At 46.3% G+C, this 12,224-nt stretch overlaps 1 protein-coding gene across 1 annotated transcript in view; it reads right to left on the bottom strand.

Moving 5' to 3' along the window:
- EFCAB6 (EF-hand calcium binding domain 6) overlaps positions 1-12,224 on the bottom strand; it is a 221,107-nt gene that overhangs the window by 173,942 nt on the left and 34,941 nt on the right. Inside the window, exons 6-7 of the mRNA XM_032882820.1 lie at positions 11,954-12,042; positions 6,080-6,146 (exon numbers count right to left, since the gene is read on the bottom strand). Coding sequence (XP_032738711.1) covers positions 6,080-6,146; positions 11,954-12,042 — 156 coding nt within the window. The remainder of the gene's footprint in view (positions 1-6,079; positions 6,147-11,953; positions 12,043-12,224) is intronic.

Genomic DNA, 12,224 nt, shown 5'->3' with positions numbered 1-12,224 from the left:
TGCACACAGACACGCGAATAAAAGCTGTGACATTATTAATCACTATATTCAGTTATGATTGATAGGCTTTTCTGCAAGGAGGAAAAAGTGGCTCAGATACAATCTGTCCCAACAGCTCTACGATATGCTAATATTTTCTTCAGATGAGAGAGGAGATGTGTTCAAATACCTGTTATAATAGGCAATTAATACCCGTGCACCAAAGTGGGGCTGATAAAAGTGGGATTAGGAGAATATTATAAATTAACCAAAAGGTTGTATGTTTTAGTAAATGGCCTCATTTTGAGTTTGACACAGTCTTTTTATGAGGCAAACAGACTGCATTCTGGTACATTCGTTCATGCTAATGTGATGTTATAATGTTAAGGTACGTTTATGAAATGGTTGCGATTCTAATGACTGTTTCTTTATTTGTCGAGCAATAATTTTTTTAATTTCTTTTTGAGGAAAATCCACCTATTTAAGAAAATGAATCTAACCCATCACTTGTGTCTCTTCCGCGCGAGGATATTGCAGACCACACGAGCAGCTTAGTACCTCTCATTATTTACTAATTGTTTCTCGAATGACTAAGGCTGCTCTATACAACTACAAGGCACCAGGGTAAGACCATAAAAACTCGTGTCAGGTCGCTTGGTGTCCAACAGACACACTAGTCACGGCTGACTGGGTAGACCAGATGTTCTGACATCATGGCGCCCAGGCTTAAAAAAGCAGCCCTGGTTTGTGTGGTGACGTGGTATGAGAGCAAACAGCCTGGGGCTCTGGTTGGGCCTATTTATTTGCTTTTTTTATGTCTTTAACTGAATTATACATTCTTGAATTCTAGTCTTCAGTTAAGAACAGTTCTTTCATATGCAGGGGTGGTGGGGAAGGGTCACGACTGTTCTGCACGTCCCCTGCGCTCTTCCGTCGGTCAGCACGGCTTCCTGCCTCTCAGGGATTCCCTGAGCGTGGCTCACGATGAGCACTGACCCCCACCTCGAGGAGCAAGCTGAGATCTTCTGGCACTTCCGCTTACCCTGCCCGGCTGGGGGAAGAAGTTGGGGACCTGCAGGACAGGTGGGGAGCCTAAAAGCCCAAGGACGGTGGAAGGAGTATAAGAGGGAAGGATGTCAGAATGAGGAGGAGAAGGGAAACTCCCCAATGCCCATTGGAAGTAGATGCTACATGGATGCAGGGACGAGTCTGTGGTCTGAACAAAAGAGGCGACTGGTGCACGCGGTGAAGGTGTGACTTCTCCATGATGGACTGGGTCCACCTACAAGCATAACAAAGTTACATTTGCTGACTGCGAAGGGAGCCTCGGTACTTTCCCTAAAGGGGCCCTCCGAGAGGCAGGGTGGCCTGGGCTGAGGGCCAGGACTCTGGAGTCAAGGTGCCAAGGCAGGACTTGCCGCTCCTCTGCCCGCCAGCTGTGTGCCCTTGGTCAAAATGTTCACCCTCTGCTCTAGTTTCCTCCATACCAACGTGGGATAAGGATGGCACCTGCCTTGAGGGGTTCTCCCGGAAATTAGTCCTTTAACACAGTAAAACACTTAGAGCAGCTCCTAGTAAGTGCACAGTGCTATTACTTATAGAGCTGGCAAAATCCAAAAAATAACAGTGTCCACAGGATTAAGGCTGGGGGATCCTTTCGGTGGGAGGCTGAAGCAGATACTGCCGGTTGCCTTCTGCAAATCCACTCGCCCCTACTCTCTTCTAACAAAACCCTCCATTTTCCATTTTGTTTCAATATCTACCCTCTGGTGGCCCTGGAGGGAGCCAAGGCACCACACCAGGAAGAAATCAGGGTTGGTTCAGGCTGCTCAGAGACCAATGTCATTGCCAATGACTGGTTTGGGTGTGGGACATTTTTCTTGGCTGTGAGTCAGGAGAAAAGTCTCCCCATGTTTATAGAGTCATATTGGAAGAAACAGCATCTGGAAAAAAACTTGACATCACAGTACCTGCATGTCAAGCCCAAATGGTAACAACATCCCGGTGACCAGCAGGGACATGAGTTAGCCGACCCCGCATCTGTGTTCCCTCCTGCTTCTCAGGTGAGATGAGCAGGGCCGTCTTGTTTCAGTGAGCCGGGTAGTGGGTTTTCTATTTCTCTCAGGGCAAAGCAACCCAATGCCTGCACAACGGAGGTAGTGCTGCCTGGTGGCAAGTAAAGCCAACCACCGGAGGGGTTTCAGGAGTGCCTGACAGCAGCCTCACTCACTCACAGATGGAGGAAGGGACTAATATCTACTGAGCATCTACTGGACGCCAACGGGCTCCAGTCTCTTATTCTCATTCATTCTTTTAACTACCCTGAGTGGCTGCTGTCTCCACTTTGGAGATGAGGACAGCCAGAATAGTGAGACACCTGTCCAAAATCCCCTAGAGGGGCTGCAGGGGCTGGGTTCCAGCCCGCTGGGCCTGATTCCCACTAAATGCCTCTGCTTCCCTAGGAGATCGCGAGAGCAGAGAATCGGAAGCGTAGAGAACTCAAGGACCCGTCCAGCAGATGCCACGTCATGGCGCAGACAGGGAGCAAAGGGCCAAGGGAGTGAGCATAAGTAAGGCAAGCACGGGACTTCAAGTGCCTCCTGACTGGGATCCAGTGCAGCCCCAGCTGAAGACCAGGACCAGCTAGAGCCAGAAGAAGATGTCCTCAGGGCTCCCTGGGCTCACAGAGCCCCACGGGATCAGACAGCAACCTCTTCACATGAAGCCATGGATCGCAGTCACCACAGGTTGGGAGAGCCGGGACCTGGAGACCATCCAGGCTGGTCCCCAGCCCATGACAGACAGAGAGAATGAGGCTTCAGAGAGCCCAAGGATGAGACTGCGTAATGAGCGGGGATGTGAACCTACTCAGGAGGGTCTAAGTGCATGTGAGGAAGGGAAAGGCCAAGGAACCAGCCATTGGACCAAGCTCCCTGCAGTGGAGAATGATCAGGAAGCACGAGCACTGGGGTTTGGTAGGTCTGGGGTGCCAACTGCTCATTATTTGTTGGTTTAGGAAGGCTAGACGACACATACATTTAGCAAAGTCTGGCTCCCAAAATTCAGAGACATTTGCATGCATTCTTGGCTCTAGCAAGCCATGTGGACTTATATTTAAAACGAAATAATGAGCGTTCTTCCATTCCCAGACCGTATAGATCAGCCGGCAATGACAACATATGTCTAAAGAGAGCCTTCTTTTAACAGCTCCCAGGTACGCATCCCCGTCTCCAACGCTCGTGTGGGCAGTGTTTGCAGGCCGAGCGTCTCAGCTGGAAATATGCTCCTACACTCAGCAAACAAGTGAGGGTATCTGGTTTTTTCTGCTTGTTTTGGGAGTGGGTGGGAAGGGATGATTCACTGGTGTCCCTACCTGTCGTTCGAAGGGAGCTGCAGTAATAATCGTTCTAGTGAGAGCTGGCACTTCCCAGCTGTTCCAGGTGTTTTATACTGCATAGTGTTAAGCCACACAACAGAACTTCTGTTAACTAGGATGCAACAGGAAGTTACTAAGAGGGCTAAAAGCTATCAACAGAAGGGAGGAAGGGAAGGGACAGAAGCAGGGAAGGGATGTGCTTTGTTTACAGAACGAACAGTTCCATCCAAGGAGATGCTCAACTAGGTGTCTCACCCAAGAGCCCCTTGCCAGATGTGTCTTGCCTGACACCCCCTTATGTGAACCTCTTTGAGATGGACTGGGAGCTGAGGACCTACGCAGATGCCCCCAAGTGGTCCTGGTCACCTTTAGCTCATTATTAATACTAGGATCTCCTCCCGTGGGCAGAGCTTTCCACCATTTTTTTTTTTTTTGGACCATCCTGTGTAAAGGCACTACTAGCATGTTGACACACTAGGCATGCGCAATTGAGCCAGAAGTGCCTAATGTGCTCCCTGCCCTTGCCCTCAATACATGGACTAAAAGCTTCCTGTTGGAACCCCTCAGGGAGACTGTGTATAGCGGGCACACACGGTCTCCTTACTTGGAACAGGTTAATACCAAGCTCTTTGCTTTCAACAAAGGTTGTGTTCAGTTTGATGGACTCCAAGCAGTGAACCCCTTGAGTTCGGTTATACTTCCAGGTGGGTGTTATTATTCCCACTAATGGATGAAGTAACCCAGTGACAAGAACTTGTCAAGGCTGCCAGGCTGGTAAAGGGCAGAGCTCCAAGATGGCAACCCAGATCTAACCCCGTCCCATTGAAAAGAAAAGCTACAGACTCTCGTAGAGTCACTTGCCTGCAGCATGGCAAACCAAGACTTAAGTCTCGGCTTCTCCAGGACTGGAACTTGAAGCCAATCAATCTGGAATTAGCTGGTCAGCTCCGATGAGGTAATCTCGTCACGTGCGCCCTCTCTGCTCCCCCTCCCCCCACACCACTCCCAAAGGAAGATGAGGTAATCTACCTGATGAGACCCCTTGTCCTCCCCCACTCCCCTCACCGAGGGAAGGTGACCTGGCCTGAAACAATCCTTTCTTTCCTTTCGCTAACCCTTCTTGCCTGGCCCCCCTCCTTATAAAATCCCACCCCTTTGTACATCTCCTCGCGCCCCCCCCCCACTTTGCTTCATGGGGTACTGCTCAATTCACGAATCGCTTAATAAAGCCAATTAGATCTTCAGATTTACTCAGCTGAGTTTTGTTTTTTTAACAGTCCCAAGGTCAGTCTTGTCCTACACCACCTGCCCAGCCAGAGTCGGGGTCCCGGGTAGAACTGGGGCTACAGTTGATGCTGGCTAGAAAGCCTGGCACAGAACATGCCCCCGCGCCCCCTACCCCAGCCGTCCTGGGGTCTAGCACTTCCTCAATCACCCCTCTTCAGCTTTTTCCCCAGAAGCTGCTTGAAAGCTGCACTGTGTAAGCCCACTGACAACTCAACTCTTAACCAGTTCGAGAGCTACCCCCACGGAAAAGCGGGGTGTCTGGAATAAAAGAGGAGTCAGAAGAAGGGATGACTAGTGGTGGAGTTCCCTTGTAGCTTTCCTCATGGAAGCCTTCTTGTCCGTAATTTACCATCCCAGCCGAGGTCCATACACACCACACTCACTGAAACGATGCATTATCAACCCTTGATGGTGTTTATGTTGATGCGATGATTGTCATAAATGGCTGAATTTCCCAGGAGTATTTCATGATTAACACAGTTTAGGGAGAGACAAATTAAAGATGAACCATAAATAATAACCAATCACATTACATATTTCCTACGGCTTAACCTATGAACCACAATAGAAGCAGCAAATAATTAATTACATCAGGGTCCTTACTAACGTATAGTGAAACCAGATTTTTAGGAATATATAATGCTAAAAAAGTATCACATGAAGATTAATTTTCTGGTGTTAATGGCATCAGCCAGGGAAATTCAGACAAACATTTTGTGGATTCCTGGCTATTTTTTATTTTGAAATGTATGAAAATCTCGGAGGAGTTCAAAAAGGAAAGAAAATTTGTCACATTTCAAACCAACATATTGAATCTAGTAAATTGAATCATGATTCTCAGACTGCCTGTGTAAATGACAGGCTCAAATGCATTTTTAAAAGGGGTCTGATTCCAAACCCCCGAAAGCCGCAGCATCTCCCCGCTCCCTGGCTGTGGGCGATGATGTCTAACCATAATCAGCAAAGAGGGACAAGACTATGGGCTCTTCTTCCAAACACATGTAGTAGCTTCTGTGGCTAAATTACTCACTACTTAAACATACATCACTCTGAGTTTTCCCGGTTTTTTCTTACCACGCTGCTCTCGACCGGCACTTACTGCTAAAATGCATAAGTTTTCTCCTTCTAAAGAGATCCTTTGCTTCAGTCTTATACAAAAGCAGAAAGGGCAGGCCTACCACTAGGGATCTAAAGTTAATACAAAAGCGATTACTCTTCCAGGACTTCTGTTGGTGTCATTCATCCAAAGACACGCCAGGCGAGGCAGCGCAAGTTGTCCGCATACGAGCTTTCACACGGGCTTGTTACAGGGTCTACTCGTCAGCCAGCTTTGACGCGAGAGCACAGACGACAAGATGTGGCTCATTCTGCTTCATCTACCTCTGCTAACGACTTTGGATGCGGGTAGGGAGCAGAATTTAAAAAGATCTCGATTACCTTTTCTCCTATTTGGGTCTCAAGTTCTTTTACTGTCCGACTGCAACTCATTTCATTCTCACCTCCTCTTAAAAAGAAAGAGAGAAACTTTGCATTATTATGTTTTAACTAAATAAATGCTTACGTAGGACATGCAGAGATCAAAATGATAAGGCTTTCTAAATTATGTATTTTCTAACACAAGGTATTTCTTAGGCACCGCTGTTCGCCGGCAGAAGGGGCTTAGGCCAAGCCCTTAGCTTCTCCATGCCTCTGTTTCCTCATCCATAAAATGAAATACAACGACATTTATTCCTTCTCCCAGGGTAGCGTGGGAACGGAGTAATTACAGCTGACACTTGATGAGCATTTCCTACGGCGAGCCCCGGCAAGCCCCGTCTGAGTTCATCCTCACGACAACCGTGTGGGTCAGGGGCCATCGTTGCAGACAAGGAGACAGGGAAACAAAGGTCACGGGTTGAGAACTGGAGGTGTGGGTCATGGCCCCACCCTCAGCCCCCCTGCTGCTGCACTTTGCTCTGACCTCTGAGGGGTTCCCAGTCCACTGGGGAGGGAGCAAGCTAAGCCACTCCATAAAGGACTTGATGGTGGAGGCACCATCCCCTTGGCTCTGCCTACTTTTTTTTTAGGTTTTATTTATTTATAAGAGAGAGAGAGAGAGAACATGAGTAGGGGGAGGGGCAGAGGGAGAGAAGATCTCTCAAGCCGACTCTGCACTGAGCACGGTGCCCTACATAGGGCTCGATCTCACGACCATGAGATCATGACCCAAGCCAAAATCAAGAGTCCGACGTTCAACCAACAGAGCCACCCAGGCGCCCCTGGGGCCATCTGCTTTAATTAACTATTTTTTATTTGGGGTTATCCATATATCTGTAAACTGCTTCCAAGCCCCTCTTTGGAACGAGCCAGGAGCGACCCACTGGAAGGAAAAGCTCTCTGGACAAAGCAAAGTGAGCACAGAGCGGCATGAAGCCGAGGGGGCCGGAGCTCAGCACATGCCAGCCTTGCTGCTGTCAATCAGCCGGGGAGACCAGAGCCCACCCAGCAGGGCGGGGGTTGGGGAGAGTTCAGAGATGGTGTGGACACCAATCCTTGGTGCTGTGACCATGAAAAGGAATCTTCCTACAGGGGCAACTGGAAGCCATCGGGGCATTTTAAGCAGAAATGAACTACATTTTACATAGGAGGAAACTGAGGCTCAGAGGGTTAAGTGCCCAAGTCCGAGGTGGAAACTCACCAGGAATCCAGCCTTATGATTCTGTTTTAAATGCAGTAATTTTTGTTTTAATTATGTATTGACTAGACGCATGACACTTTTTAGCAATAAGATTTAAAGAACAGAAATCAGAAAAAGCCTGTGTAGCTGCCATCAGCTGAAGAGACAGCAGCTTAGGTCCAGAGCCTGGTGGCCTCGCGCCCAATCTCACCCTCCCATCCCTCCACAGCCCCAGGAAAACGCTCTGCCCAAGCGCACGCAGGGCCCCTTCCCTTCACCACTGTCTCCCCTGACTCCATCTCAGCGTCTCCTTCAGGAGACACAGCCCATCATCTGGTAGTAACTTAGCCATACCAGCTTCTTGAGATGAGTATTCTTTGGAATGGTATGTCTTTGAACCCTTCCACTTCAACCTGTCTATAAACTTGTAGGTTCTATAAACTTGTAGGTCCTATAAACTTATAAATGTGTAGTTTCTTCTCTTCGTGGACTTTACTATCTCTTATCTAATCACACAGTCTGTGCCTTTTAAGTGGAACCTTTATTACAATTACCGACATACTTGGGATTTTTATTTGTCCTGCCTATTCTGCGGCTTCTTGCCCTCCTTTCCGTCAATCCCATTTTTACTACTCCTTTTGTCTACCTCTGTAAGTTGGGAATCAGTCATTCCATTTTTAATCTTATGACAGCTGCTCTGGAAATTATAACTTGTGTATTTTTCTATTTTTTTAAGGTTTTATTTATTTGATAGAGAGAAATAGCAAGAGAGGGAACACAAGCACAAGGAGCAGGAGGGGGGAAGCAGGCTCCCCATTGAGCAGAGAGCCCAATGTGGGGCTCGATCCCAGGACCCCAGGATTATGACTTGAGCCAAAGGCAGCCACTTAACGACTGAGCCACCCAGGTGCCCCTAACTTGCATATTTTTCAAAGTCTAAAGTTAATAAAAAATTTTAATCTTCCTTCTGGTCAAAGTGACGACTCTAGAACATTCCATTCTGGTCCCTCCTCTCAGCATATATATTGCTACTATCATGTATTTAAATTCTATCCTATCTTTAAATTCCCAAAGTCGTCATTATTCCTAGTCCTTAGTGCTTCCCGAGGTCAGCGGGTGTGTTTGGATCTAACCCCGCACTCTCTGCCCTCTTGTTGCCCGCATTGGGTCCTGTCCATCCTGAAGTGTTTTCCTTCCACCGAAAGTACAACACGCACAGATACAAGTAAGAGGCACGCTTTGCAGGATGAAGAAAGAGGGGATCTGGCTGAAAGGCGACCTTGAACATGGCAGGCAAAGGTGCCACATGTTTCTCCTTGTCCCCACAGCCTGACATCAGTGCTTGAGCCTCTATTATGGCGAGAAGAGGGAAAGGGTCCCAGCGTTCCCACAGGAAGAAATCTCAGTCTTACCAATTCTAGGCTGGCAAATACTTCATTCCCAGTGTGTGGGAGAGACCGTCCCATGGTCTCACACCTGGAACATCAGCCTTGGCCCAAGTGTCAGTCCTAAGTGAACCCAGCGTGTCCCCTCACTGCCTTTACTGCTCTCTGTGATGCTGAGGTCAATGCCAAAGATTTGCAGTCTCTCTGTGACATGTCTACACGGGGGTTTCTGTCCATCCGTCCAGCTTAAGATCCCTTCGAATATTGGTTCCTCCCTATCCTTTTCCCTAAATATCTGGAAACCTGATAAAAAACCTCCTAGGCCTTCTCTCTCCCCTCCATGTCTCTTAGACCTGTCCTCCATATTCGATCTCTCTGTCCTTCTGTGTGGCTTTCTGGATCACAGCTTCGGACATACTTTCCACTCCACTAATGCTCCTTTCAGCTGCATCTCATCCACTTTCTCCATCCGGCCACTGGATTTTATAGCCATAATGATCGTATCTTTCACTACCAGAAGTTCTGTTCTGTACTTCTTTGAATCTCTTTTTTCTTTTTGCCTCTTATTTCGTGTTCATACAAGGCGTCCATGCTTACCTTTCTCTGAGCACACTACCACGGTTTCAGATTCGAGATCTGATGGCTGTGGGATTCATGTATTTGGATTTCTGTACTGGATACAGGCCCTCTGGGGCTCTACTGGTTTGCAGGCCTCATTCTTTGTCTCTTCATATGTTTTCAGTGATTCGTGTGTGTGGCCTGATACTACTTGGCACGTGTCTGTGGAAATTCTGTGAGGGCTGGGTTGCAAACACAGTCCACTACAGATCATACCCAGCCCTGCACCAGTTTTAAGCAAACTCCTAGCTTAAGACTTTTCAGGCCACACAGGTAGCACTGTTTCAGGCAGACTTGGGTAAATACTGACTTACAATTACAATTTTGCCCTCTAGTCACCCAACACCAGCATGAAAATCGGTGACAATAGATAGGTTTCCTTGTGCTGTTTAGGGAGGCAGATTTATATTTGTAACCTATCCTCACGTGAGGGTTTAGGTGTCCCAGTTTTATATCTACTAGTCTTCTATTAGTTCCCCCCACCCGGGGCAGGCCTCTAGATTTTTTTTTTAAGATTTTATTTATTTATTTGACAGACAGAGATCACAAGTAGGCAGAGAGGCAGGCAGAGAGAGAGAGGAGGAAGGAGGCTCCTTGCTAAGCAGAGAGCCCAATGCGGGACTCGATCCCAGGACCCTGGGATTGTGACCTGAGCTGAAGGCAGAGGCTTTAACCTACTGAGCCACCTAGGTGCCCCCAGGCCTCTAGATTTTTTTCCCCTGTCCCCTTTACTCCAAACAGCCAGCCAAACTGAAACACAAATTCACAGGATTTAGCCAATACTCTCAAGGCAAAAGCTGGCTGGATAGAATGCCTCTTCTCCTGATTCCATCTCTAGGGGAGTACCCACTTTCTTGCCAGCTCACTCACGAAGGAAGACGTATGTATACATTTTACCTTTTATCGGTTATTTTAGATGTTTCCAGTGGCAGAGCTGTTTGTGCACAGAGCCTACCATATCACCCGGAGGAACAGTGTCTGCTCACTACAATGCATCGTCTCTGGCAGTAAAGAAAATTCAGCCCCGTGAGTTAAGTCAGTTATGAGCTGAATCTTTCAAATTTAGTTAAAATATTTAGCCTCTTATAGTTAAGGAAGTAACTTGTGATCCTTCGCATCTCAAATTAACTATTAGACTGATGTTTCACAATTAAAGGTACAGAAAACACACACACAAAAGACTACTCCTGCTTTCAGTTTTTCTAAACGTTTAGCTTTTTCAACAAAGAATATTCGAATTAGGCTACTGTCCACTCCAAAAGCTTATCACAAATGGGGATTGTTTTAGGTTAAGAGCGCAAATATACAGTTTATAAAACAACTAGTCATTCTTTCAAATAAACCTGTAGATTATCTCAGCCGACCACTTATGGGTCATTAACTAATTGGAGCACAGAGAAGTCCCTGACCACTGGACCTATGAGGACATGTACTTTATCATTCTTGCTGGAGCTGCCATACTGATTCATTGATCCTTTTTTTTTTAAATTGTGGTTAAAAAACAAAAACAAAAAAACCAAAAACCCACCCAGGTAACATAAAATTCACCATTTAATCGTCTGTAAGTGTGCAGTTCAATAGTGTTACATATATTCACACTGTTGTACAACACCTCTCCTCCAAAACTTTCTCATCTTATGAAACTGAAACTTAAACCCGCAGAATGAGTCCCCTGCTGCAGAATTCTCACACCTACACCGGGACCTCAACAGACTCAGTCATGAGAGCTCTCATACCCAAATCTGCTAGCTTCTCAGGGTCTAATTTAACTCTTAAAACTGTTTGCACAATTCCTGAGAAAATGAGGTTATTCATTTAGAGTCCAATAATCTAAGTAAATAATTTTTTACTAATATGGTCTTTCCTAAATCAGACACTAGAATCAGAGACCTTTCCGGTGAGAGAGCCGTGACAGTTCATACTCTAACACTCTCCATTTTCAGCTTATAAACCAAATGAGCCCCATGCATACCTTACAGTTATGGGATAACAAAGGAGCTCCTACAAAAGTCTCTTTAAAAAATATGTCATTTCTGGGGTGCCTGGGTGGCGCAGTCAGCTGAGTGTCCGACTCCTGGTTTCAGGTCGTGATCTCAGGGTCCTCAGATGGAGCCCCACATCAGGCTCCCTGCTCGGTGTGGACTCTGCTTGAGAGTCCCCCCTCCTTCTACCCCTCCCATTTGTGTGCTCGCTCTCTCTAAAATAAACAAATAAAACTTTTAAAAAAATATTTCCTTTCTAGCTGCTAAAACATGATCACTTTCCAATGAAAGCCACTAAAATGAAATAAAAATGAACAAATTTAAATTTTGCATCTTAATATTTTCTTTAAAATTAAAATTTATTATGTATTTTATTTATTTATTATTTACTTATCATTATTTATTATCTCCAAATCCAAAATACACTGCATATAAAATATGGTAATCTGGTTTTCAATGCAATATTCTTTCTTTTATCTGAAATAGAGGTTAAAAGTCTTCTTTAAATAACCTTTTGACTGAGGATTAACTACATTAAATTCTATATGGATGGGTTCTACCAACGCCTCTTCCGTATATATCTGCTGACATGATTAGCTGTCCTGACCTTATGTCCTCTCTCATCATTCCAAATTTCACATTTTCATATGAGAAAAGAAAAACCACTTACTTCTTTATAACATTTATATTTAGGTCCATGTCACCAAACCGGGACAGGAATTCAAGATACGGGATGGCACCAGAGCTGGTGAGGGGGACCTACATTCAAACAAGAAGACAGATGGCCAGTTAGAGGATTCAGATCCCAGCAGCAGACAGCACGGGAGCTTTCGTGATGGAAGGTAGGATACTGTTAGTGGGATGGGCCTTCTAAGGAAACACAATTGCTTCACCCAGGTGTCTGAGTTGACACGCATCCCCAGTAAACCAACTACAAGCAG

This window comes from Lontra canadensis, unplaced genomic scaffold (assembly GCF_010015895.1).
Source record: "Lontra canadensis isolate GAN:19392208 unplaced genomic scaffold, GSC_riverotter_1.0 scaffold84, whole genome shotgun sequence".
NCBI classification, from domain to species: Eukaryota; Metazoa; Chordata; class Mammalia; order Carnivora; family Mustelidae; genus Lontra; species Lontra canadensis.
This window is presented reverse-complemented; position numbering and strand designations above follow the sequence as displayed.